General features: G+C 36.0%; 1 protein-coding gene across 8 annotated transcripts; it reads left to right on the top strand.

Annotated features, from left to right (window-relative positions):
* LOC132789408 (protein kinase C, brain isozyme) lies at positions 1–27,997 on the top strand. 8 transcript variants are annotated; one of them, XM_060797398.1, is made up of 16 exons: positions 3,827–4,117; positions 5,065–5,573; positions 7,094–7,120; positions 11,696–11,727; positions 11,793–11,872; positions 12,860–12,974; positions 22,098–22,226; positions 22,935–23,091; positions 23,157–23,505; positions 23,572–23,745; positions 23,805–23,896; positions 23,977–24,178; positions 25,027–25,215; positions 25,278–25,418; positions 25,486–25,626; positions 26,366–27,993. In XM_060797398.1, exons 2-16 carry the CDS (start codon positions 5,368–5,370, stop codon positions 26,375–26,377), a joined length of 2,046 nt encoding a protein of 681 aa, XP_060653381.1. In that variant the 5' UTR covers positions 3,827–4,117; positions 5,065–5,367; the 3' UTR covers positions 26,378–27,993. The 8 variants fall into 8 exon arrangements, with proteins under 8 accessions (XP_060653382.1, XP_060653380.1, XP_060653385.1 ...); XM_060797399.1 differs by lacking the exon at positions 3,827–4,117 and adding an exon at positions 1–315 and having other exon boundaries at positions 25,486–27,996; XM_060797397.1 differs by lacking the exon at positions 3,827–4,117 and adding an exon at positions 3,638–3,770 and having other exon boundaries at positions 25,486–27,996.
* The last annotated feature ends 1 nt before the right edge of the window (position 27,998 follows it).

The raw sequence follows: 27,998 nt of genomic DNA, 5'->3' as shown, positions 1-27,998 counted from the left end.
ATCGTCGTCGTCGTCGTCATCGTGGTCGTTGTCGAGTTTGTTCGTCGTCCGTTCATCGTAACCGTCGAACCGAACCGGTGTGGCCTGTCATAACAAATCGACAAACAGAGACGCTGACGCAAACAGCGACCGTGACTGCGACTGCGACTGAGACGCAGACGCAGACGCTAAAACAGACTGCGAAGCTCATTGCTGGCGGCTGTGAAGATCACAGCGACTGACCAGCGTTCGTTTTTATGGCACAGACAGACTTGAATTGTATCTGTATCTGAACGATACGAAGTGGCATCGGGGCACCATCAACAGATAGACGACGTACGTAAACAAAAGTGGGGCAACGTGTGGTGTGTGTTTTTTGATGCGGTTCGCGCTCTCGTTAAGTGCTTTTTATAACGGCTACCGGCAAAGCATCGATCCATCTGCGATCGATGATTGATTCGATTCCGAGGCAAATTGCTGGAACATTTGTTGCATGCTGCCGCACTGCGAATGTTACATATTTAATTAAATGTCTGTCGACTCTCTTTTTCTGTGTGTTTGTGTATAATTTGCTCAGCATCAATTGACAAAGCGGCAAAAACCTAACAAAAGAATTCAATTTATTCGCGTAAATTCAATTAATCCCACAGTCGCTACATTGACACACCTAACGTATATACTAAAATGAATAAATAACCACAATCTGATTCGACTCAAATCTATTTATTGCAATAAACAAACATAAACACGAATTTAATCAATAATCACATGATAAGTGGTAAACCAATGAAAAATGTGCAAGTTATTCAAACCATTCATGCAAGGCAAATTAAACTATGTTATTTCTATTATCGCTATTCGTTGCTTTGATTGTCCTAATTGTATCAATTTGTTCTCTATGCGGGTGTGTGTGCACATGTGTTCGTGTGTGTGTGTGTGTGTGTGTGTGTCTCAGTCAGGCCTACGACCGCATTCAAGTGATGATTATTTCTCCAAAATATTTGTTGTGCGTGTAAAATTTATATTAATTACTCTGCCGGAATTTCTGCCACCAATTATCTTGTTAACATTTTATGTCTCGTTCTCTTTTTGTGTGTGCGAGCATTTATAATTTTGTTATTCGCATTTGTGTAGTTGCATTTACATGCTGAAATAAATTTATTGCCAAACGCAAACAGTAATTAGCAAATTGTTTTTATCAGGTGCACAAATGACGTCACATACGAAATACTGTTTTATTCATTATATTTTCGCCGTATTCACAGAAACAATATGTTTGCATTGTGTTGATCAGCGAGAGATGTTTGCATAGTTTTTTTTCGATTATTTTAGAATATGATCAATAAAGAAATTAGTTGGAAGTTTTCGAACTGCCCTCGATTTTGAGATTAATTTCTTCCATAAAAGCACAACTTGAATAGGGTCAAAGAGTTGTATTTACAATGCTGTATTCAAAAAAACCCAAAACCTTATGCAAATGATATTCAAATTTTATGGTAATTTAAAGAGATTGAAGAAGTGAAAGGTTTAACTCAAATTCAGATCAACAAAGCTAACTTTTTCACCACTTTCACTTTCAAGTTTGCTAGAGCTTTGTGTAATTTTCGATTTGAGGATTTTCCAAGTGCCATCGGAAGTCCTTGAACTATCAATCCATTGTGCATACATGCAGAATGAGATGAAACATGTGACAGCAATTCGAATACTTAATTCAAGCACTCATCACATTCTAAATGGGTTTTAATTGGCTTGCGGCTTTCATTGAAATTTATTACTACATCAACATGCTCAGCATTCTTGTTTTTCGAAAGATTTTACGTACTCTTCCTCTTCTCGTTACATTAACAAAATACTTTATAATGCCAACTGTAAGTGCAAACAATTTATCCAACATGAAATCAAAATCCATTAGCAAGAAAATGATTACCACAACATTTAAGTCACAAATTACAATTTGCATATGCATATCGAGTGTGTGCGTGTGTGTTGTGACTTTCTGTGTGTGCATAGTTTATGAGTTTTATACAAATATTTGGCGTTTTTATTAGAGTTCATCGCAACGAACCGAGCAAAACAATCTGAGCAACTGACCCAAACTCTATGTAGAAACCCACAGCACAAAAAAAACCAAAAATATTTTGATTATTTATGGTCTATGCTGCTCTTTATATCTGCAACTTGTAGATATTTCCATTTCTATCTGGGTGTAGAATACATGCATAAATAATTATTGCATTAGCCGCAAAAGTTTTGCCGTTACTCAGTGCTCCACAGCCGAAACGTGACACTTTGCTATCAGATTTTGCACTTGGGTGCTAACAAAAAACACGAAACACCTGAAGGTTGCGGTTGTGGCACGTAAATACACACAGTTAACAGCGTCGTAAATACAAGTGAGTTGCAGTTACCCGTTGATAATCAGACCAGTCCAACAATTGCAGCAGCACTCGAAAAGGCAATTGCTTAGCCAGTTTTTAATAAATTGTGCTAACCATCCGGTCTTTAATAACTGATTTCAACAAATTTACCAATTGGGTAGCTTAACAAAGCTGCAAGAGAGAGTTAAATTTTTTTGGATTGCAAATAATAATCCATTGCTAATTTCACTTATCTAATGATTAGCAATCGAAGTGTATTTCATCATTAATTAAATATAATTCAATGCTAAAAATAATTCAATGCTAAATTCACTTAACCAATGATTAGCAATCGATGTGTATTTAATGATTAATTTTGTTAGTTGTTATATATAACACATTATCGATAAAGAACCTCAGTTCGTTATGAATATAAGTAAAAATGCTTTCTGGGGTTTCAAATGTAAGAGTTTCAAAGATATTTCCGGTATTGGTTTTTTTATTTTATTTTATTTTTGGTTAAAACAAAATTCTGCGCAAGTTCTGAATTGACTTTGAAAATATTATCCGAACTCGGAGCCATCGATACGAACCACTCGATTCTAGTTTAAGAATTTCATTCATATTCTTTTGATAGCCCAAATAACGTCACAACTCCAGAAAACATGTGTTACTTATTTATAGACAGAAAGTCAGTTGCTGAAAGAGTTTCAGTCAAGTGCATTTCAATTTTGGTACCTTGATTTTCGCAAAATAAATTAATAATTTCAACTATTTTCATTTAATGATTTATTTTAGTAGCTATTGAAAGAGCTTCAGCCAAGGGTATTTGAAGTTCGGTAGCTTGTGTTTTATATAATTTGTAGCAATACGAATTGATATTTATGTGTGTGGTTGTATTTAAAAGTGACTTGAGCACTTCCCAAACAGCTCTCATATGCATTTATGAGCTTAATTGAGCAGTGCGACGCGAGGCAGACAGCGAAAAAAACACGCAGCGCGGCATTAACACGTTTCGGCCAATTGCCACAAGCATCGTCAATTAGCGGTTAAATGATGCTAACGCGATCATCGTCATCGGCAGCAGCATCACCGTTCGCCAGTCAAAGTCAACGTTTGTGGTCGTCGTATGGAAATTAGCAGGCTCGCAGACGCATGACATAAGTATAACAGTTGGCTGCGTATACGTAATTTCGTAGAGCGCGAGCTTACAGCTGGCTGTTAGTTAACAGAGACGGCGACATGCTCAAAAGCTCGCTATGGAAAATGGCAAACAGAGCACAAAATGGCCGCCTGTGGCATTAGAACGCGTTTGTAACTCGAGCGAAGCGCACGTGCTGTGAACAAAACTCGTGTCAGCAGCAGTTGAAGTGGACACAACAGAGAGCATAAAAAGAGGCGCCCCTACAACTTTAACTGGGGCCAACAACAAGTGTGTGTTTTCAACCTCTCGAAGCTCAGTCTCTATCTCTCGTTCTCTCTCTTTCTTTCGATGTGTCTATGTGTGTGTGTGTGAGTGCGTGTATTTATGTGTTTTTGTGGCAAAACTCACCACGTTGATACAACTAAGGGGGACACATACACACAGAGTGTTGTGCCTTTAATTTTGTGCTTTTTACAACGTGTGAAAATATTTGCACATTCACAACATCTTGGCCACTACGCGAAGGCGGTCGCTCCTCTTGGAATTTCAGCGCGAAGTGCGAGTTGCGAGCCATGAAGTGAGAGTGAGAGTGAAAGAAACAGAGAAAGAGAGAGGGAGAGGGCGAGTGCTAACGAAAGTAAACAAACAGCGACACGTCGCGTGCAAACAGAAAGAGAATCAAAACCAAAACAGCAACTCGAAAATTTGTCAACTGCCAAAAATAAGCTGAAGCGAAACGAAATGCAAACACGAATAATTACAGCAGAATTTACAGATCCATTTATTGTTTTCTGAAACTGTTGCTTGCCATTGGAACATGTACACTCACACACACACTGACACACTGACACACACACACACACACACTAACACTTGCTCACTTGGTGGCAGGCGTGCATATGTTAACATATTTCCCTGACCGCCTGTAAATTCAATATAAACTTTATAGATTTTTTACTGTGCGAGCACACACACAGCAGGGTGGCATTTGTAGTGGGGGTTGTGGGAGGGGGTTGTGTGGGCAGCTACTTAGCGCGGAAGCGACGGAACGTGTCTATTTAAACGAACGAAATTGGCAATGCAACAAAAAAAAAAACAAATAACATAAAAAAATAAAAAATATAAAAACAAAATTAAATTAATAAGAATCGAATTATTTTCGCTTTTTTATTTGCACACGCGAGCTAAACGAAAACAAAACGATATAAAATAATAATATTCATTTTCAATCACAAGCAATAAAAAAATGTAATGAAAGCAACAATGAAAATGATTACGTTGATTACGCAGTTAATGAACTGAACTCTAATTAAAATTAAAAGAAATTGAATGAAACTGTCTTGTTTTGTGGTTGTTTGTCAATCTTCAAGTTATGAATTTCGTTCGCCGATAAATTAAAAATCTTGTGTAAAATGTCAAAAGGCGAACAACATAAATACATGAAATTAAACGCATATATTTGTGTGATATATGTAGATTTAAGTGCCTTGTGTCGTTTCGTTATTCGTTTCGCACAAACTCGACCAAGAATCTCATTTGCATTTTAATCAATGTAAGCAAAATATAATTACCTTATATCTCCAGTTTCTGGTGCGGTTCCGAAGAGCAAACAAAAGCATTAAGCATTTTGCCAGTCATTTAAAAATCAATACTAAAACAGACAAAAAAAGCCAAAGAAATTCAAAACAACAACAACAACAACAACAAGTGAACAAAGCAGCCAAGAATCAAATGAAGCAACAACTAAAGCAACAGCAAATAACACGAAATACAACAACAACAGCAGCAACAATACGACGACGACAACAAATTAAATAATCTGTGCAATTTGCAAAACACAACAACTAAATAAACAACAACAGCTACTAAAAAGCGAAGTGCAACAACATGTCGGAGAGCAGCGATAATAATGGCGAGCAGCAAAGCCAGGGCCAAGGGGCGGAGGGCGAGGCCGTGGGTGAGAATAAAATGAAGTCGCGTCTGCGTAAAGGAGCCTTGAAGAAGAAAAACGTCTTCAATGTCAAGGATCATTGTTTCATCGCACGTTTCTTTAAGCAGCCCACATTCTGCTCGCACTGCAAGGACTTTATATGGTGAGTAAACTAGACGTTTGTTCAATGCTTTCGCTATTCTAGTTTTAGTTGCGCCTTAGAAATAATCAAACAACCTATTTGCACTTTAAGCTATGGCTCATCATTTGCCAACAACTATTTAATTAAAGGATTATTGCTAAGATGAGCACACACAGATTTTCATTTATTGTGTAGTTCTTTAGTAAAAATCCTAAAGTAAAGAAAAATGTAAGCATTAGCTTGAGATGGAAATTTAAATTTTGAATTTATTTAAATTCATTTCTATATCTTATAAAATAAATTAGATTTCTATACATGCGCTATTCTAGTTTTGGTTGCGTCTTCGAAATAATCAAAGAACTTATTTTCATTTTAATCCATGTCTCATCATTTGAATGCAACTTTTTAATTAATGGATTATTGCTAAGCTAAGCGTACTCAGCTTTTCATTTACTATATAGCAAATCCTTACAACCTCTGCAGTAATAAACCTTAAAGTAAAGAACAATTTCAACTTACCTTGAGATTAATATTGAAATTTATTTAAATTAATTTCTATACTTTATAAAAAACACATTTTTGTTCTATGCTTTTGATATTGTAGTTTTAGTTATATTCTAGAAATAATCAAAAACCTGTTTAAATTAATAAGACAAGGCTCTTCATTTTCATACGACTTTTTAATTAAAGGATTGTTATCAAGCTAAGCATGTAGTAAATGCTTACAAGCTCTTTAGTGAATAATCCTTAAGTAAAGAAGAATTCAAACTTTAGCTTGAGATAGAAATTAAAATTGAAATTGAAATTGCATTTAAATTCATTTCTATACCCTATAATTTCATTGAATACTCTTTAACTTTCGGAAAACCTTGTGGCTTTCCGAAAATTCGAAAGTATTTGCGATATTTTTTGAGCCCGTTGCTAAGTCTACTTGATACTGTGGAAATTATGTTTCATGTGCAGCGCTTGTGGCACTTGTGGGTCTTAACGCAGTGTGACTGCAGAATTGGCCACATAACTAAGCCGCCTGCAAAGCGGGCAAAGCAGCAATCGATATTTTGTCTATCGACACAACATTGCAGCAAAACACAAAAAAACACACAAGCCAACAACAAGCTAATGACATTGCAATGGAACTTAAAATTCACAAGCCAAAGCAAGCGACAAGAACAAGAACAAGAGCAAGTATTGGGGAACTGCTCGTGTATAACATTTAATTTTGGTAAAACCCGCTCTAGAAATCTTGCTTAATCCAATGTTATGCCTACCAAAAACAAGGCAAATATAAATGTTGGCATACTCGTATTTCCCTCTGTTCCTGGTCCTCGCTTATGTCCCAAACTTGTGGATTATAAACCAATCTCATGCGCATTAGGCACACCGTAGAGTTTTTGGGTCAGCTCAGTTCATTTTCTCGACTCCATTTGGATTATGTTGACACTGCAAGACCTCAGCTAATATTTGCGTAGTATGCCAGAGAATCAACAAAATTATACGCGACACTCTTTTACGCAATATGTTAATTCTTTTGGTTCTTACAGCGGCTATCAATCGGGATATGCGTGGATGTAGGTATTCTTCAAGTATATCTAATACTGTCTTGTAGAATCATTCATAATTATCATAGACAAGTTATTAAATCGAGGGATTATAATATACAGAAGCGTGCATTATCATTTTAATTGACATTTTCTAATAATTTGTAAGCTTCATCTAAAATGCATAGTTTGGCCAGTCCATCGAAATATACTTATGTCAACAGCTTTGGCTTAATTAATTCACATTTAAAATGCACAATGAACAACAAAATACTCTGAAATGCTTGACCCAAGCAGAGAGCTGACAGTTTAAAGCTATATAGCATGAATGTGACATGAAAATTAATTGGAAAATTGCTCAGTAAATAGCAGAGCACATGTCAACAAGTCTATTGGAGTTTTGGCCCAAAGTGTCCGAACAGTCGGACAGACTTTGGGTGTGACGTTAATCATTATTGTTGTTCTTATTGTTATATATACATTTATTTAGCCTAAGCTCTTAGCTAATTGCTACAAAACAGTGTTTTGGGCAATAATTAATTTAATTACTGCTTAAAGTGCGATTCTGACAATCGAGTATGGCTAAAAAATGAGACTTGAAATGTAACTGAGCCATGTGAAAATACTTTAAGATACGAGTCAAGTTTGCCAACAGATACAATTCGAGGCATTGATTGAGATACAGATATAGATAAGCGGCTGGCACTGCAGCATTTCACAATGTTGTTTTTGCTATTGGTCACATTGTGTACGCCTCTTTTGGCCAGCAGCTAATTAACAACTTCACCTCAACTCAGCCGGGCTCTTAATTAATAGTGTTGGCTCTTTGGGTGCACACGTCACAAAAGGCGTTGCAAGCACGTAGCCAACGCAACGCAAAGTGAGGCGCCACAGGATCCAAACACGATGGGGTTGCAAATATGCGAGCTGCGATGATACAGCTGTGTCAGGTGGCTTCTCGCTTCTTCCCGCTCGCTTTGTGTCTACACCTCAGCCAACCCACTGCCCACGTGGGCAAATGTTTCGTGTAGCAAGCAAGTCGTGGCTGGCGGCGCGTTTATGGCATATCATTTGCATAACAACGCCCAACGAAATGTGGTGCCTCTGACAAATTTTGAAATACCAGCTTCTTTGAGATACTTAAGTATCTTCTGTTAAATGCAGTGAAACTTGTGCTACTTTCTTACATAACTGTAGAAACAGATTAAGCTAAGTATTTGCTATGACAGCTTAAAATTAGCTTATATATACTAGATGGTGAAGGATATAACTCGAATATATATTTAAATGCCATAATAAAAGTCGTCAAGTTTCAACTGGATTCTTTAAGTTTATTACACTACGAAGATATAATATAACTATTTCAATAGTAATCGTATAAATATTATTTCAAAAGCAAAAGCAATATTATTAAGAAAGCTAAAATCAAGTTTATAACATAATAGACAATCCTCTTTTTATTAGTCTAATTAATATCTTAGATTATAGATTACTGCTTTGAAAGGAATTAGATTAAGCAAAGTATTTGCTATGACAGCTTATAATAATTATATTTTATGGTATATTAAAGTGCCAATTTTAAAAGTGGTCGAATTTTTAGTCGATTATCTAAGTCAATAATAGTGTGAAGAAGCCAAAAAAAACATACTCAAAAAGTTTGAATTTTAATGAATTCAATATTCAAAGATTATTTTTAAAGCAAAAGCAATATTACAAGTTTTAACAATAAGACCCCTTTCACTTAGTCTTTCTAAAATTAAGGCCGCTCGTCTGTCGAGATCATTAAATACAAGTTAAATCTCAGACTTTTCAACTATATTTTATTTTAATTAATTAATTTAAAATATGAAAAATGAATTTAAGATGAATTTCAGTTTTTGTATACCCGTTACCTATAGGGTAAAGAGGTATTATAACCTTATGTCTGATGCACTCTGTGGTATATTTTGAATGAATGAACTATGTATATTTATATGCAAAATATAGGATTTGGTGTATTTTATTATTTTTGGTATATTCATTTTGTATATTTTAAAAATAATACCGCTCTGTCTTGCTTTTGTTAAAAAAAGGGGTATCGGGTATCTCATTTTCTTACTAGTTTCTAATGAGGGCCAACGAAACTTTAACTATTATTATAGTTGAAATCTATCTGTTTGAACGAAAACTGTTGCAGATTCCGAATATATATACTATTACTCCCTCAACAATATAATTTTGACAAATCTAATAGACTCCGTTTATTATTTTGTAAAATAAAGACTCTAATTAGAAGATAAAAACAACTTAAAACATTTTTAAGCTACACTCCATGAAAACTAAGCCACAAAAGCATATATTCAAATTATTAGACTGCCGCCAAATTGCAGTTGTATTGATATTTTTCTTAGCTGCATCTGAGAGAATCTTTACTGTATTTCTAATTACTTGAAATCAGTGAACAAGTTTCATGTATCAGTCACGAGCATGTTTAGTATTTTATCTGTGCAACTTTTTAACTTAATCTTAAATCTCTTGCGTGCGTTTTTACTTTTTTCGTGGTTGCGTGTTAAATTGACTCTCCTTGCCAACATTTTTATTTTCCGTTTCTTTCATTTTAATTTCATCCATTTTAATTTGCTGCATATAATTTTTTTTACTTATTTTCGCCACGCTTGACATGCGCTGAAAACCCGAGCGGCGAAAATGCGCTTAATTAAAAATTGAAAAAAAAACACAAAAAGAAAATGCTGAAAAAATGGAAATACTGAGAAAATTAACAAAAAAAAAAAAATAGTGTAGCCTAACTACAGGCGCGGCGCATGGAAATTTCATTTTTAGTTCATTTAATACGCAAACAAAACTAAAATGAAATGCAAATCTAGTAAACAAAAAGAATCATAAAATGTGCAAACTGTAAGCGAAACCAACGAAATGTGATTGAAACCAATTTGTAAATAACAAACCGTCTAAAACTATGCAATTTGATTGTAATTTTCAATTTGAATGCCAAATCAATGTTGCCAAATCGAATAATCTCAATTGACAAATAAGCAATGATATTAACTATATACATTGATATTAACTATATGCGTTTTGCATTCAATTTAATTTCGTAATGTTATGCATTAAAAATGCCAAGCGGAATAACAAATATTGTAATGGCAATTTACGTGGCCCGATTTCAGTTTACTCGGGGGCATGTCGCACAGTCGATAAGCGGCTTGTGGTCAAGGCATTTATGGCTTATGGAATATGCCTAATATGACTACGCTCGTTGTATTCATATGGCACGTAAGCCACAACCCGGCTACCAACCCGACAACAACTGGACCATGCAACGTAACGCTTAAGCTGAAAAGTAGGCAATATAAATAAGTTAACACACACACACACTCACACATACACAAGGCAAATGTGTGTGATGGCTGAAAAAGTTGGCTGAGTCAATGACAACATGACGGGAAATTGTTTTGCATTGCAAATTCGTTTGTCACAGTACAACTTTTGTATATATAATTAAATTGAAAATCGTTTATTTCTTAAAGTATTGTTCAGTTGTTCTATTTTCACTTAATTTGAAAGATATTGGACTGACATAGTTTGAATTTTATGAAAATGATTAAATTGAAAGAGATAATCTTCATTTATTTATTCGTATAATTTATATTTTTATTTATTTTGAAGCTATTTTTTCCTAACCAATAAAAAAAATGAGAAAGCTACAGTCAATTAATATACTATAAAATACTAAATTATACTGAAGGCTATAATTGGTATATAGGTTATTATTATTATTACGCTTACATTCAAAATACCACAGACTACAAAATCTGCCAATTTGTTCTCCAAAAACACTAAGTCCCGACTGTAGCAGCCGTTTTTTCCATCTCATACAATGATGATAAGTACTGTACTTATTATTGTAATTACTAATATAGAATTTTTGTATTTATATATTAATTTATTTTGAAAAAAATAATTATCACCTAATAAAAATCAGAATCTCAACGCCATCCTTACTTATGTTTATGTTTATTAACCCTTTTTTTTAATACCGTGACCGTTTCTTGAAAATTATAATTACAATTTATTTATACAAGAAAATGGTGTTTATTGTTGATTTAAAAATTTGAACGATCCTTTTTTTTGACGCGAGTAACGTTTGCTGAAAAGGTTTCTTACATTCACATTCGGTTCTGCTTGAATTGGCTGTCTGTCATTAAAAATAATTTGAGTGGGATACTTGTTCACGACGACCCTGAGCAGTGCTTGCATTGTCCAAGGGGTTGACCTTTGACCTGTCTCTGCCATTCTTATATTAATTATATTGATTGAATTTAATGAACGGCTTTCGCAAAAATTTGCATATACGTTTCTGCTGTTTCTGCACATTAAATATTTATGCCTTGTGGTAATAATACTCTTACACACTTACACACACATACACACACACACACACACACACACACACACACACACACACACACACACACACATACACACTTTGAAGACCGCATATGAAATAATACGGGGTTTCTAATAGCCATTCGATTCAATTAGCCGATTAGTATTCTCGGTGTGCTAGTAATTTAACTAATTTGTTTTCGATTTGACATTTTATAGGGGCTTCGGCAAGCAAGGATTCCAGTGTCAAGGTATGTAAAGACATCGGATTAAAACACAGAACATCTAACTAAAGTGAGTCTAACTCTTTTTACAGTTTGCTCCTATGTGGTGCACAAGCGGTGCCATGAATACGTCACCTTCATATGCCCAGGCAAGGATAAGGGCATCGATTCCGTAAGTATTCCCTTGTCATATATACTTACTACACAGAGTTAGTCAACCTAGAGTCAATAACTAAATATTTAGCTGTAGCCTTAAGCGCCGACTTCAGCATTTTCAAGAGAACGAAACAAAATTCAATTTATTTGGTTGCCCAAATTTTCTGTTGTGTTGCTCTGTCACTTCAAGGTTTCTTTTTGCGGAAATGCTTAAAGCTTTCCTTTAATATATCAACATTTTTCGTCCGCCCCTGCCACGCTGACGACAGTCCTGTCAGCTTTGCTCTTGGCTTATAAATGTGTCATTTTGGCTTTTTAGCATACCACGATTTTCATATTACCTGAGCTTCAATGCTGTCCAAGCCAAAATGTGTGTGTGCTCTGATTATCTGTCACAGTGCAGAGAAAAAACTTGTATTTATTTATGCAGAAGATGCCAAGTATTTATCATATGCGTACTGAATATAAATAATAAATAAATATTTGTACGCAGGTGGAGTTATTTTTTGATATATTTAAAAAATAAAATACCATTTTGTTTAGTAAGATCTTAAATAAACGGTAAAATAGTTTAATATTTATTGAAGTGGCACTGTAAAACTTTAAATATTTAATATGATTATTTCATTTGTTAATATTAAGATGATATTATAATATCACTATATGAGTAACTAAATACTTTGACTTGAAAATGCCGTAAGCAGCCGTTTAAGTAATCACTTAGAATAAATAACTATTTAAAAGAAAACAGAATACATTAAAGAAAATATCACAATTTCAAATGTAAAACTGTAGTGTTAAACTTGGTTATGCTTTATGTCATCGAGCAATGTTTTATCGTCTTCATTGTGATCTGTTTATTTATCATAAATTGTATTTTGTATTTTCATGAACCAAACAAAAAATACTATCAAATTATCATCGCTCACCAAAAAATATAAAACGTAATTGTGGCACGCATTCAAAATTTAACAAAAACCAAAAAACAAAATCGAAACCGCAGGATTCACCAAAAACTCAGCACCACTTCGAACCATTCACATACGCAGGACCCACATTCTGTGACCATTGTGGTTCCCTGTTGTATGGCATATACCATCAGGGTCTCAAATGTTCAGGTAAAGTCGTTCAACTTTCAACTAGCCTTTATGTCCCCGCTCTTTTTCTATCTCTCTATCTCTCTCTTTCTATCTATCTATCTGCCCCTCTCTGCTGTTGTACATTACGTTCTCCCTTCTTTTACTCCTCTTAAGAAATACTATGTATTAATGCTATGTTGGCTAATCACTGTTGGGCCTTAATCTATTGCTATTTGCTTACAACCCTTTTAAACCCTTTTTAAATTTGACAATCTAAACCTTTTCCTACCCAAACTAGCGTGTTTATAAGTATGTGTGTGTGGATGAGAGTATGGGTGAAGTTAAACATAAAATTTTAAAACAATTTGCGTCATAAATTAAATGCTCTTAAAGGGACAATGCCGCAGCTGAAAAAGAAAGAAAAACCAATAAAAAGGTGCAGGCACAAAACCTAATTAACAAGAGTTATAAATATATATTGTATGTTATATATACTTATGTTCGAACAAGAATATAACGTTCTTTAACATGTAATTACCCGTGTATATACCCATTAAATAGATTGTAACATATCTCTGGCTAACTTCATGTGTTTCGTAAATGTTCCCATTTTGAAAGTTTTCGTTTTCTGTTGGCACATATCCAGAATTTATATACTCCTCCCTCTTCACGCCTGCACTCCCCAACAACGTCGTTGAACCAACAAGCCAATGGGCAGCAGGTTCATTTGCATAATTATGCACACGACAGCACTGAACCTGGAGTAAGCACTCTACCCCTTTAAATATTGAATATGCTATGTGATACAGCCTTATATACTCGTATCTAATTTGTCTAAACTTCTTTAGCCATGATATAATTAAAATTTTAATGTTTGTACAGGCCGCTTGAGAATGCTATGGAAGCCATCAGATAAGAGGCTACTATCCACCCAAATCTTAGTGAGACGTACTAAAATGAGCTTTTGTTCGGCTTCCATGCAGCACAAATATTTAATGCACTTTCTGTTTTCGTCGCACAAATTTAATGTTTTAACCAACTCGTATACTCTAGTGGCGACTCAAAACACAGGAATGCGAGAGAAATTTCTGAAATTTTCAAGACAAAATAAATTTGCGATATTAATTAATGCTATTTAATTTGCCAGCATCCAAAATTTCAGTGAGACCGTTTAATAATTATGTGCCTAAGTTTGACCCGGAAAAATTGTGAAAATAGTTAATGGTCACACTGAAATTATTTTTATAATATTTTTGTGCTAATATCAAATATCGATATAATTTTCTGCCTATTTCTGTCTTGCTGGCAATTTATAAACGAACTCAGGAAATCATTTTCAAGGTCTTTTATTTTTAATTAAGTTCAGCATAAACAAACGTGATATATTTTGACTGCAAATCTTTCTTTCATGCGAAAAGTGTACCATAAACACTTGACTGAAAATAAGCTTTAAATTTCAGCAATAAATTCTCGAGTTACTAGTATTCTGATAATTACATTTCTTGGAACTTGAAAGAAATACAAGTCAATTAAAAAATATATTTAGAATTAATTTCGACTTTTTGTGACACTTTGAATTCTAAGCTTTATCGAGAACTTAAAATAGAACCCTCGCACATGTGTTTGTTTACCGAAAGCTGAAAGTTGAGGTTGAGGATGCAATTTAGTAGAGCTCTTAAGTGCTATGTGCTTGCCGAGGCCAACTGGCAACACATTGTCTGTGCTAGACCCAAGGAAAATCGATGGGGAAATATGTGTGTTAGAGACGATGTGACGTCGAGCCATGGCAACTTTGCATACTTTGCAGCGCGTTTTCTTGTTTTGTTAATCAGCGCGAAGGCAAATGTGAGCGTAAATACAAGTTTTCTACGAAGCAGAACACTCAAACAACGCATAACAAAAAGAAGTTCAACTCGTGGGTGTGTTGGTGGCATTTCATCATAAATTTAAATACACTTGCAACACGTGTCTGATAAGTAAGCGCAATGCCGCAACTGTGCGGCTTCCCGCCCACATTTGCAGCTCACAATGAACACAATGTTATCAATTATGGTTCTCGTCGTCATACCGTCTGCCCCCTGCCACCTGCCCCCTGCACTCAGGCCTCAACCCTGAACCCTCGAAAGCCAAGCACATATGGCGTACAGGGCGTATAAGTGTTGTTTTTTTCTTCTTCTGTAATACAATCCAAGTGCTTAAGTGTTGCCTTTGACATGTTTGAATCGCTTGTGATTGCAGATAACTTCGACAACTGCTTTGAGGACGTAGAAGTTCTCTAGACGTCCTGCTACTTTTACGATTTGTGGTATTGTTGTTAGAAATCGGATCAAATATACATTTTATTTGTTACGACTGGCAACTGGCGACTGGCACAGATAGACTGTGTGAGATACTCGTATAAAGCAATCAATTTAGCAATGGTCGACTGCTCACGCACCTGTTGGGACCACAGAGCAATTTTTCAAGTGTTTGCCAACTTTTTTTTTTTGTTGCTATCGGTTTGGCAATCATTTCGAATTTCAGCAAAAAATTCTTTTTGTAGGCGGCAAAAGTTTGAATTTACTCCATTTGAGAAATCTCAGTTCATTGTTGCCAAGTCAATTTGTGCATTTTATTGCGTATATATGGATAGATGTACATACTACATATATGTATGTGTTTGATTGAGTCGATGTCGATGTGTGTGTGTTAATTTATGTTCGCTTTGCACGAGCGGAAATTGAAAACGAAATTAGTTTGCAGTTCTGCTATTTGATTTACTTGATTGGCTCGTCTCATCTGTGCATCTAATTCAAATAAAATGTGTGATTATGCGACTAGGCGATGTAGTGTGAGTGTATGTGTGTGTGTGTGTCTCACATCTATTTTATCCCCACCCACACATATGGACACAGACACAGCAGACACTCTGCGATACGCTCCTTATCAAGCTGGCTGTCATAATAAATGACACGGCAATTTATAAATGCAGCCCCAACTGCCAGCTGCCAACTCCTGGCCACGTTATCAGGACATCAGTTGTTAATATGATTCCACTTATATTATACGACTATGTCGCATACGTTTTATATGTCTACGCGCATGAATTACTGAAAATGGGTACTCCGAAATGGAGTTGGAAAATTGCTGGCTGGCAAAGATATGCTGATAGAGCACAGAGCGAACCCCCAACGAGGACGAGGACGACGACGGCGATGACGAAACATTCTAAGAGTGGGCGGTGTCTACAGTAAAGAGGCGACAAATTTGTTAAGTGACAACAGAAAATGCCAAAATGTACAAAAGAAGTCGTGACAAATTGTTGCAAATATTTTTGAATTTTCGTTTTAATGCTCTGTGGCACGTGGCAAAAGGAGCAGAGACCAACGTGCCACACACACATACACACTGACAGTCTCTCCCCTTGGACGTTTTTTAATAAAATTGTTGTTTTTATATGTGAGCGACTGACACAGCAAATATAACTGGGGGATAAGTAAAAGTGTCACAATATCAGACTGACCCAATGTTGGATAAGTCGCAACATTAGACAAGCTTAAGAAATATTTAAATTTTGTGCAGTTATTCCAAAGTTTATAGAAATTATAAAATCTCGCCATACTGTGCGCTTGGCGTTTGGGGAATCTTAATGGAAAAATGATGTTGTTCGCCCTTAGAAGTTGTTTGCTGAATTTTGGCTGGTTGTTTGTGCTGCTCAAGTGCAAAAAATAGCTGTCGAAACTTTGCAACGCGCAACATCCGAGTGGCACGTGGCAGTTAACACCACCTGTCGCTGCTGCATTTGGGGCAAATTTTACAGCCAAGGTTGCACCCATACACAAGCACACATACAAGCACACACGAGAACTCAAATACAATCGCAGAGCAATTGGCAATTCAATTTCACCTTCAAACAACTTGCAACACTGCACTACATTTAGTGCAAGCGCAAATACGCAAACACAAAAACCGAAACCCAAACCCAAACACAAATACAAATACAGACACCCTTACACACACACTCTCTCTCAGCCTTGGGCAACACTTTTTGTGTGTCTTTGAGTGCGGCACAACTAGCACTCTTCCCTTTGCCTTGCCCGCCAAAAGGCAATGCCAGCCACAAAGCAAGGACACCCCAAAAGCGATCTGCCCCCATCTCTGTCCACAACATGTTTTCTTTGTTGGCGTGTGTGCTTTTGCTCTTGAGTTTTGCTCTTGGATCGACTCTATTTTGTCTGTGTGTGCGTGTGTGTGTGTGTGTGGGTGTCTCGGCCCTGCCAGATACTCGTCCATATTAACGGCTGAGCATCACTGCAAGCTGTTGAGTCGCAAGAGCGACAGCCAAATGATGCTCATGCATGCGCATAATATGCTGCCCATACATTCATAGATATTCTCGTGTGTGTGTCCTTGCCCACTTTAAGAAAGCTGCCTTGGAAAACTAATACTAACAAAGGCACAACTAACTGCGTCTGTGTGTGAGCGACTTTGGCACTGATGATGAGTTCAAGGCTCTGGCATTGCGAGTTCAACATCAGATAGCGATATACTCAACTTAAGCATGCCCTGTAAACATCTGCTGCTAACATGTTGCATCAGCTTAGCCTGTTCTTAACTGCTCAACTTTGCAGGGTATAAATAAGCCTTTCGTACAATATTTCCTTGGCCTTGTGCAGCACTGCGTGTATGTGTTCGTCTTTTTTGTCGCTTATGTATCTTTGCACGGATTAGACAACAATTGTCTGTTCTTGTTGAGCCTTCAAGGAAAAATAAAATGATGTTCGATGTACCCAATGAAGCATTAAAGCATAAGCTTCAAGTCCTGCAACTGTCCATTTTGTAGAAGTGTGTTCAAATTTCAAGACAAACCGAATTAAATTATTAAATTAAATTTCCTTAATTTTTTGCTAAAGTAACGCCAGAAACCGAAAATTTCTTTGAAACATTTTTACAATAAAATACTTAATCTTTTACCTGCACTTTTAACCTGCCCTCATGCACATACCTAAAACCCATAACCAAACCCATATCTCCATTTCCATAACCATATGCACTCTCAACCTCTCTCCCATATTCATTTTGCTGAAAGAAAATTTATATATTGTCGTGATTCATTTATCACAAATAATTCACGAAGAAAGTTTTGCAATGTATTTTTTTTTGCTTGGATGTGTTTTTATTACTTAGACGTTTAATTGTGCAAATGCTTTAGTGTTTAATGTGTTACGCGTTCATAGCGAAAAACTTGCGTTAATTTTCCATTAGCTCTCTCCAACTGTTCCAATTCTCAGGCACACCAGATGCCACACAAATGGCACAACGTTGCCTTCCTATCGCCGATGTTTTGCGATCATTGCGGCTCGCTCTTGCACGGCATCACACACAAGGGTCTTAAGTGTCGAGGTAATGGTTAACAGACTGATCGATTGAGAAACACAAAGGACAGTCCCTAACTCTCGCCCACATAGTATAGTCTCTCTCCGTCTTTTTTTGCGTGGCTTTTTATGTGTTTTTGTATGTATTGAATCTAATGGCGTGTGCGTTTCATATTATATCAAAGAATTCATTAAGTGCATAATATTGTCGCAGGTAAACCAAGAAAACAAGCATGCGATAAATTTATACGACACATGTTATCGATAGCAAAATTATGCATATCGATTGACATAATTTGGTATTTTTATTATTATGTACACACTGAAAAGAAACACTTTGTGAAATTTACAATAAGCTTTAATTTCTAAATGAAAGAAAGCCTCCAAATAAATGACAACTAGTCAAAATACATTAGTTGGACTTTTGTTACAACTATAACTATTCAACAATTAAATTTTTGTTATAGTCTCTAATAAATTATAAATAGATTACATACAATATTAATAAAATTTTAATTCAATTTAATTTATAATTTATATTTGTTTTTGGCATTTGACTAGCAATTTAATCAATTGTTATACTTAAAATGGCACTCTTCTATTTGATTAACATCCAAAACAATCGCCTTGTGTCGTCTTGCGGTTGAGTTCTCTTTTTGGATGGTTGCAATTTACAATTTGCAACGCTTTGTTTTAACTCAAGTGCACACTTGTCTCGCGCTTTGTGTGTTGTAGTGTGTGTGTGTGTGTGTGTGAAGTGTGTGTTTAGTTGTACAAGTATGCGTTGCACTGTGAGATATACTTGAGCCCATGTTTTTGTTCTTGTTCTCGTTCTTGGTGTTATTGTTATTGTTGCCATTTTTGACAAGTAGACGACTTTTCCGCTAACCTCTCGCGTTTCTCATGCGTTTTCCGTTTTTCTATTTGCTTGCACTTTACAGTTTACAGTTTGTTAATATGTATAAGAAATGTTTGTATTCACATTTGCAGATGCATTCGAAAATTAACGTTAGACACTGCTAATTATACGATTTAGGATTGCAATGTTCATTAGTTTTGTCATCAAAGGCATTTCTGTTTAATTATATTACTTACTTTCCGCTACTCTTTCTCGGTTTTGTTTTTGGTACTGTTGCCTTTTTCTTTGATTGTTAAGAGTTTTTACTTTGCTTTGGTTTTTACTTTGACGAAAAAGTGCGCAATTTTCCAAGTCATTTGTTTGAAGTCGCAAATTGCCGCCTTTAATATCCGGCTTGGCCCTTGGCAAACAAATAATTTACTTACGCCTCATTGCCTCGGCCAGGCAAACAAGGCAGCATAACCACAATAACAACAAACAATAGATAAATAGACCACTTCACCCACTCACACACATACACCCAAAAACACATACACAGAAGGACACAACACACAGAGAGACAGGCCAAAAAACAAATATGAAATGGCCGACGAGCAAACAGATTGCGAATGGAAATGTAAATGTGGCAACAAAAAATCCTCCAACAAAGAGGCTCAACCACAAACGGATGTGCGTGTCGCAATGTCTATGTGTTTGTGTGTGTCTGTGTGAGTGTATGCTTCTGTGCATGGGTGTGTGTAATTGTCATTATCGAGCGACAATTTCATGTTCGCGTATACACAAATGTGTGTGTTAGTTGTTTCAGTCTGTTCAATAATGATTGCAATTCTATTGCAATGCTGTTTACTATGCGCTGCAGCAATAACCAGATCCGACCAATTTGAATACACATTTTTTGACAAGACTAGCGAATATCAATATTGAGAGTATTATTATTATTAAAATTGTGCATTATTCCTATAGTGCTTTGTGACTAAAATAAAAGGGTAATCACATTTTTTGAGTAACCGAAATTAAGTAAATGAGAATAAATTTAATGATAATTTTTATTATACACTACTACGAAATATATTTCGAACTATCTTTAGAAAAGAAAATTGAATAAATCTGTGGAATTAACAGGATTATTATCATTATACATTTTTAAAAATGCATCAGCTAATAATGTTCCTTTTGTTAAACACATTTAGTGCAATAAATAAAAGTCATAAAATATAGTTCAAAAACTTTGTTAAAGCCAAAATAAGCCTGAAAACTTGTACACAACTATCATCCACCTGACTTGCCTGGCTTAAGTATAAAATTCCCTCCATTTCGTTAATATTAACGTATAATACATAGAGTCGGTTACATAAGCTTGCATATGGAGCTACATAAATAAATAATTTTACGCAAAAAAGCAGAACACACAAAACTGGGCCACATAATGAAAACACACGCACACACACACACTCACTTTCATTTACACTTGTTGTTGTTGTTTTTTGTGTAACATAATGCGGCACGCAAAGGGAAAACCTTCTTTCATATTTTCATTAAACACAGCACACAAACAGCCCAACTGACCAGCCTGCCACGCCCACAGCCCACAGTTTGCCCTGAGCCCTGTCCAATGTGCTTGTGGACATCAAAAAATGATTACTTTTTCCATGTGTTGCGAGCAACAAGCGAAAATTTCAAATGTTACGTATACGGCACATGTGCCGTGCGTCCAATGACGTTGCTGCAGAACTTTACAGGGCAATGTGAAGGTGATGGGGAAGCGGAATGAAGAAAGGGAATGGGACTTTAGGATTGTGTCCAAATGGTCAAAGCAATTTTACACATGAGCAAAGCGACAGAAGGAAGCAAAATAAACAAACAAAGGAAAAGCCGCCATGAAATCAAGCCAATGATGCAACGCCGCAGGACCAAACCGTGATGATGATGATGACCGGTGGAAACGGACTCAATGAAGTGAACAGCAGCCAGTAAAGAATTCAATGCAAGCAGAGCAAATTCATCACTTTCAACAGTTTTTAATTGAAAACCTATTGACTTTTAATAATACGTCTTCAGTTGGCAATTCTGTTACTCGAACCACTTTTACAATTAATAGCTGGCAATGGTGAATTTTCTGCGTTGCCGACAAAACGAATTACAATTTCATTTGCAATAATTTCCAATTGAATACTTTTCTCCGTGCTTCGCTCCTGTGCCAACTCCTGCTCACATGTCAGCGGCATATGCGACTCAAACTGTGCAACAGTTTTTGCGGCGCGCTGCGGTTCATTTCCTATTGGTGCTGCTGCTGTTGCTGTTGCTACCAAATTGATTGCGATTGCAGTTGACATCGCAAATTGGGCGTTGATTTGTATCTGGCGCTGGGTGGATATGTACTTTGTATGTGCCATCTGTGTGGGATTGTGGGCTTGGCTGGGCTCCGCTTGGCTTGAAGAAGGCGAAATGAATAGAATTGCCGTTTGGTAATATTGGAGTCGGGTGAGTTTATTGGATTGTCGTGCTGATTGATAACCAAACGCAGCTGTTTGCCGAGTCTGTCAAGTAAGTGACACTTTTTGCTCGTCTCTCTTCCCACTGCAGTGGCGGGGTAAGTACTTGAGGCACATCAAAACTCACTTTGTATGCGTGCCATGTCGCGTGTCCTGTGTGTTATATTTATATACTGCAATGTGTGTGTCTGAGTGAGAGTGTGTGTATTTGTGCGTACGTTTATCCCTGCTTTCTATCACTTTACCCACATATTGCCCCACCAACGACAAAAGAGAAACACTTTCAATCTATGCCAAAAACTTTCTCTGGCACAAATCCAAACCTCCGGCCTCCCACAGAGTTGTCTGCCCATCTATTTCAATGATTGCCAAGTGGCCACTAACAAGCGACTTATATTTATTCCACTACGTGACATCTGACCTGACCCGACCGGACACAACCATGGCGATTATTTAGCATGCGATATGAATGTTCATGCCCGCTGCAAGGAGAACGTGCCCAGCCTCTGCGGCTGTGATCATACTGAGCGACGGGGTCGCATCAATCTGGAGATAAATGTCAAAGAGAATCTACTCACCGTTCAGAGTAAGTACGGCATAATGCCCACTTCAATTCAATGCGTATTACGGTCAACACAGCTCTTAACTTGTTACACAAACTTTCCATTCCTTTCCTTGTCATGCCTTTCTCCACTGAAATACTCGCATACCACTGTAAAGCGCTTAAGTTTCAACCAATTACGGCGCCTAAGAACTTTGCCATAAGCCTCCAACTCCGAAGTTTACGAACGAAATTTACACACATATACCAAAAAAAAAAAATAAATAAAAATGCAAGTCGAACTTTTTCAACAAGGCGCTTAAAATGTTCAAGTTGTTTTCCATTGTGTTAGGCTTTAAACAAAATTCTACATTTTGGAAAGGAATGTTCCGACTTTAAGCTAGTTAGAAGGAGAAGGAATTAATCTAAAATTTACTTTGCATTTTTCCCACATTTTTAAATACAAATGTATTTGTTATGCAACGTGCAAGAAAATATTTAAAATTCAAGTCGTTGCATCAACACTGGCAAACTGCTTTTGCTTCTTAGTCATCCATAAAGAAAACTTAATTTTTAAGACCACATAATGAATAAGCCACTGCAGTAGCAAGACAAAAGCCTGGGAAATATGTTAAGTGAAGGCGAGCACAAAAGCAATAACAAACAATGGCCAAGCTAATTCCTTGGCAACTTTCATACAATTGCGTTCGTCTTTGGCTGTGATGCTGAAAACTTATATTTGCATCGTTGCAGTCAAGGAAGGGCGTAATCTCATACCAATGGACCCCAACGGACTTAGCGATCCGTACGTGAAGGTGAAGCTGATACCAGACGACAAGGATCAGTCCAAGAAGAAGACGCGCACAATCAAGGCGTGTTTGAATCCTGTCTGGAATGAGACCATCAGCTAGTAAGTTCAAAAAGGAGAATTGAAGAATTTAAAAAGAATAATACGAAACTTCGATAACATTGCAGTGACCTCAAGCCAGAGGATAAGGATCGACGCATTCTGATCGAGGTGTGGGACTGGGATCGCACTTCACGCAATGATTTTATGGGCGCCTTGTCGTTTGGCATTTCGGAGATTATCAAGAATCCAACCAACGGCTGGTTCAAGCTACTCACCCAAGAGGAGGGCGAATACTACAATGTGCCCTGCGCGGATGACCAACAGGATTTGCTGAAGCTGAAGCAGAAACCATCGCAAAAGAAGCAGCCGGTGATGCGCTGCGACACTCATACGCACTCACAGTCCAAAAAGGACATGATACGTGCCACAGACTTTAATTTCATCAAGGTCCTAGGCAAGGGATCCTTTGGCAAGGTAATCGACACATCACATCACAAGCTCAATAGTGTTTGCTTAAATGTATTTGATGGAATGCCGCAGGTACTGCTAGCAGAGCGCAAAGGTAGCGAGGAGCTCTACGCCATTAAGATACTCAAGAAGGATGTGATTATCCAGGACGATGATGTGGAATGCACGATGATTGAGAAGCGTGTGCTGGCGCTGGGCGAGAAGCCGCCGTTCCTTGTCCAGCTGCATTCCTGTTTTCAGACAATGGTGCGTATACGTAATCATGCACGATAATACGCTCATTTACACTTGAATCACGTATATAGGACCGCCTATTCTTTGTCATGGAATATGTGAACGGCGGCGATTTGATGTTTCAAATACAACAATTTGGCAAATTCAAGGAACCAGTCGCCGTGTAAGTAAACACTTTCTAACAATTTGGAAAAACAGACACGTAATAACACGAGTATACTATATTATTTTATGTGTCGATAGTTTCTATGCTGCCGAAATAGCTGCGGGTCTATTTTATCTGCACGCCAAGGGCATCCTCTACAGAGATCTCAAACTGGATAATGTCTTGCTCGACGCCGATGGACATGTGAAAATTGCCGACTTTGGCATGTGCAAAGAGAACATAATGGGCGAGAAGACGACCAAAACATTCTGTGGAACACCCGACTACATTGCACCCGAAGTGAGTGAATTTTATGTCCGCCACTCGTAGCGGAAGAAGCGTATTATAAATTTGTGCCTGCAAGAAATGTGTGTAAAAGGCAGAAGAATGTTTCTCCAACCCTACAAATTATTATTATCAGCGTCATCAGCCGACGCGATATAGCCATGTCTGTCCGTTCGTCCCTACGAACGCGTAGATTTCATCTATAACAGGTGAAGGCATAATTTTCATCAGTACTTGTTATTTTTGCACTCAGATCAAATTTATTTTAGAATTTTGTCACGCCCACTTCCGCCCCAAAAATCGAATCACAAGCGTAACTTTGGAACTACATTATATGATTGCTAAGATTTTGGTTGTGATCAGATAAAAGTTGTAAACGTCATTTGAGAAATACTTTCGTATGAGCAAAAACGCCTACTTACTACGGGTTTTAGTTGCCTTGGCTGACAATCTGGAATATTTTGCAGCCTATGGTGTATTTTGAATGTATAAATATACCACATATGGGTTTTTGGTATATTTTTAGTATTATTGTGGTGTATTAATTTGGTATATTTTTAAATTAATACCACACAGTTTTGCGTTTATTCGAGCACACTCGACTGTAGCTTTCTTAGCTGTTTTGTATGGTAAAAAAGACCTACTGCAGTTCGGTTATTTTGTACTCTATGGTATATTTTGAATTTAGAACTATATTGATATACGAAACATAGCTTTCGGTAGTATTTTTGGTATACTTTTAGAATATGGTTTTATTGAAAATGGGTTGCGAGTATCTCATAGTTAATCACACACGATCGTAGCTTTCTGACGTCTTATTTACTTCATTGAAAACTTAGTGAAAATTCTTTGTCTTTTCTTAGATAATACTTTATCAACCCTACGGTAAGTCTGTGGATTGGTGGGCTTATGGTGTGCTGCTTTATGAGATGCTGGTTGGACAACCACCATTTGACGGCGAGGACGAAGAGGAGTTATTTGCGGCCATAACAGATCACAATGTTTCCTACCCGAAGAGTCTAAGCAAGGAAGCCAAGGAGGCGTGCAAAGGCGTAAGTAGACTAAGAAACTTTCTACTTTCAATGTGCTTATTTAAATAAATATTCCCTTGCAGTTCCTAACAAAGCAGCCCAATAAGCGACTGGGTTGTGGCTCTTCAGGTGAAGAAGATGTGCGTCTGCATCCATTTTTCCGACGCATCGATTGGGAGAAGATTGAGAATCGCGAAGTGCAGCCTCCATTCAAGCCGAAAATTGTAAATAATTAAGAAAGCCTTAAACTAAACTTCGAAGCAATTAACTCTTCTATCATTTACATTACAGAAACACCGAAAGGATGTGTCCAATTTTGACAAGCAATTCACATCAGAGAAAACAGACTTGACGCCAACGGATAAAGTATTTATGATGAATCTGGATCAATCGGAATTTGTTGGCTTCTCCTACGTGAATCCGGAATACATTGTGAGCCCATAAGCAGTAGCAGTAAAAGCTAACGAATAATTTTAATTGGGCATTGAAATTACCCAGCGAGTTGTGTCATCAGTTGATATTAAGTGTTAATTCAAAAGACATTTGTTAGCTCATGTTTATTTAGTTTATATCTTGTTGTTATCTATGCTAAATGAAAGCAATAATATTGTCTTAAGCTTTATTTAGTGCTTATTTAATTATATACAACTAATTTTTAGAAATTCATGAGTACTTTAAGTTAACAAACCGCAGTATCTAAATTTAGTTGCATATTTCAATATCACTGTTAAGCAATTCTCCACGTTGAAACAGCAACTCGAAGCCAAAAAAAAGCAACAAAACAAAAAAAAAACAAAAAAGAATAAACTATGGAATAAAAACTTTTATTTTATATACCATTACCCAACGCTTTTCTCTGCTTTCAACTTTCACTACAAGTTGTAAAACTTTTCCTTGCACTTTGCCTTTTTCATTTTCATATTTCAATTTTCCTGGCCCATTTGACAACTTTCTCTCACGATAATTCCAAACTCTCGGATTCAGCAAGTATTAAATTTGTGCTAAATTATTTATATGCATACTAATATTAGTCCATAATATAATAAAAGGGAAGTAATTTTTAGCAAAACATCTGAATGTTATCTCACACATTGAATACATAGAAAAATTATAAACTCACTCCGTTGAATTAGATAATCTATAAATCTCTGAATACACTATATATTTTTAGCCAAAGCACTAAGCAACAAACGTTGAACTCAATCTCAGCAAATAGATGAATACAAATACCTTACAAAAGAATTCTACGATTCGGGTCAGAATTGTAACGTTGTTCGATTATAATGTTGGCCCCTGCATTATCATCAAATCGAAATAAACGTTTCACTATGTTAAGAAGGAAAATTTCACAAACCTAATATCAAAAATATCTTTGCATAATTTTTCACAAATATTTCAAGTGTTCTTGAGTCAACAAATAATATTAAAACATCCTTTTATGTGTGCTTATGATTATATTATATGAATATTCATTATTCGGAAACATTTTTAATTCACATAAAAGTTTTATTTCTTAGCAGTATGTATAAGCCGAATATATATCGAAAGGAATATATGATCGGCATAGAGTCTCAATGTACCATAATAAAAATAAACAAAAAACACGTAGCAAACAGATTGCATAGCAATAAGTTAAAGCTATAATGTCTAAGTTTAGTCTATTAGTAAATAACTATATCAAAAGGAAGAAAGACGATGATGTCAAAGATAAATTATTGCTATTAACTGCGCCAGAAGTGTAGCTTTCTAAAGTACTTACTTATAGGTGGAAGGAAATATACCCATTGTCTTTGTTTTGACACTTTAGTACCTAACAAAAATTAGATGCTAAAACTACTGTTAAACAATGAGAAAAGACAATCTACTATAAGCACATGAAATACCTTGAGTTACACAAACTAAACAAAAAAACAAAGAAAAGTAAATAGAGCAACAGTTAAATGAAATAAAATTCAAACTTAACATTTTTGGTAGCGCAACCTAAGCTAAGCTTTTGTGCCTCTTATAGTTATCTTTCTTTCAGCAAGCGTAAGAAATTCTGAACTCTGAAATTTAACTTTAAAAAGAATAATACAAAATACAAGAAAATTGTAACTTACATATTTAATAAATATTACATAATACGTATAGAACTTAATCAACTGATATCTCTGTAGCCAAGCTATGTGCTAAAAAGTAGGGCACAAAAACCGATAGATTGAAACTAAACTAAACTTAACTAAACAAAATGATAAAAGCAAAAGCAAGATAAGGAAAATATAGTATGAATTTGATGAAAATCTAAAGTAATTTGACACATATTTATATAAAAGATGTATAACTCCGAACTTGAAGCATTTAAATCATTTATTTCATAGCAAAATGATGCGTCGAAATATTATGATAAATGAAATCAAATATTCATATATACGTATTGTAAGCTAAATAAAAAATAACATAACATAATATGATACTATTTTAATTTGATATAAACTAATTTTGTGACTACTTATGACTACGACGAGTACCACTAAAAGTTCAAGTTCAACAGATTGTATTTGCTCGTATATTGACCTAAAATATGAATATAATATATTTAATATGACGATTAATATGCATATGTATGTGTGTGTAGTACGAATATAAGATGATTGATTACTTTAATGAATTTGATGGTAACAAAACAAAATTTCCAAGTCTGTTCAAATATTGAAAATATTTACGCATTAAATCTAAAATTACAACTAAACTTAATATTAAAGTTTAGATAAAATTAATTTTACTATTGAACTATACAAATCGCATATTTATTATTGACATATACA

Source organism: Drosophila nasuta, chromosome 3 (genome assembly GCF_023558535.2).
Source record: "Drosophila nasuta strain 15112-1781.00 chromosome 3, ASM2355853v1, whole genome shotgun sequence".
NCBI lineage: Eukaryota > Metazoa > Arthropoda > Insecta > Diptera > Drosophilidae > Drosophila > Drosophila nasuta.
The sequence above is the reverse complement of the archived record's forward strand: the minus strand, read 5'-3'. Positions and strand labels throughout refer to the sequence as shown.

Coding starts and splice junctions, on each gene's coding strand:
- LOC132789408 (XM_060797399.1), top strand. CDS start 5,368: ATGTCGGAGAGCAGCGATAATAATGGCGAGCAGCAAAGCCAGGGCCAA. Junction 12,975..22,097: donor TCAGGGTCTCAAATGTTCAG/GTAAAGTCGTTC, acceptor GCGATTATTTAG/CATGCGATATGAATGTTCAT. Junction 25,216..25,277: donor CCAAGGAGGCGTGCAAAGGC/GTAAGTAGACTA, acceptor ATTCCCTTGCAG/TTCCTAACAAAGCAGCCCAA.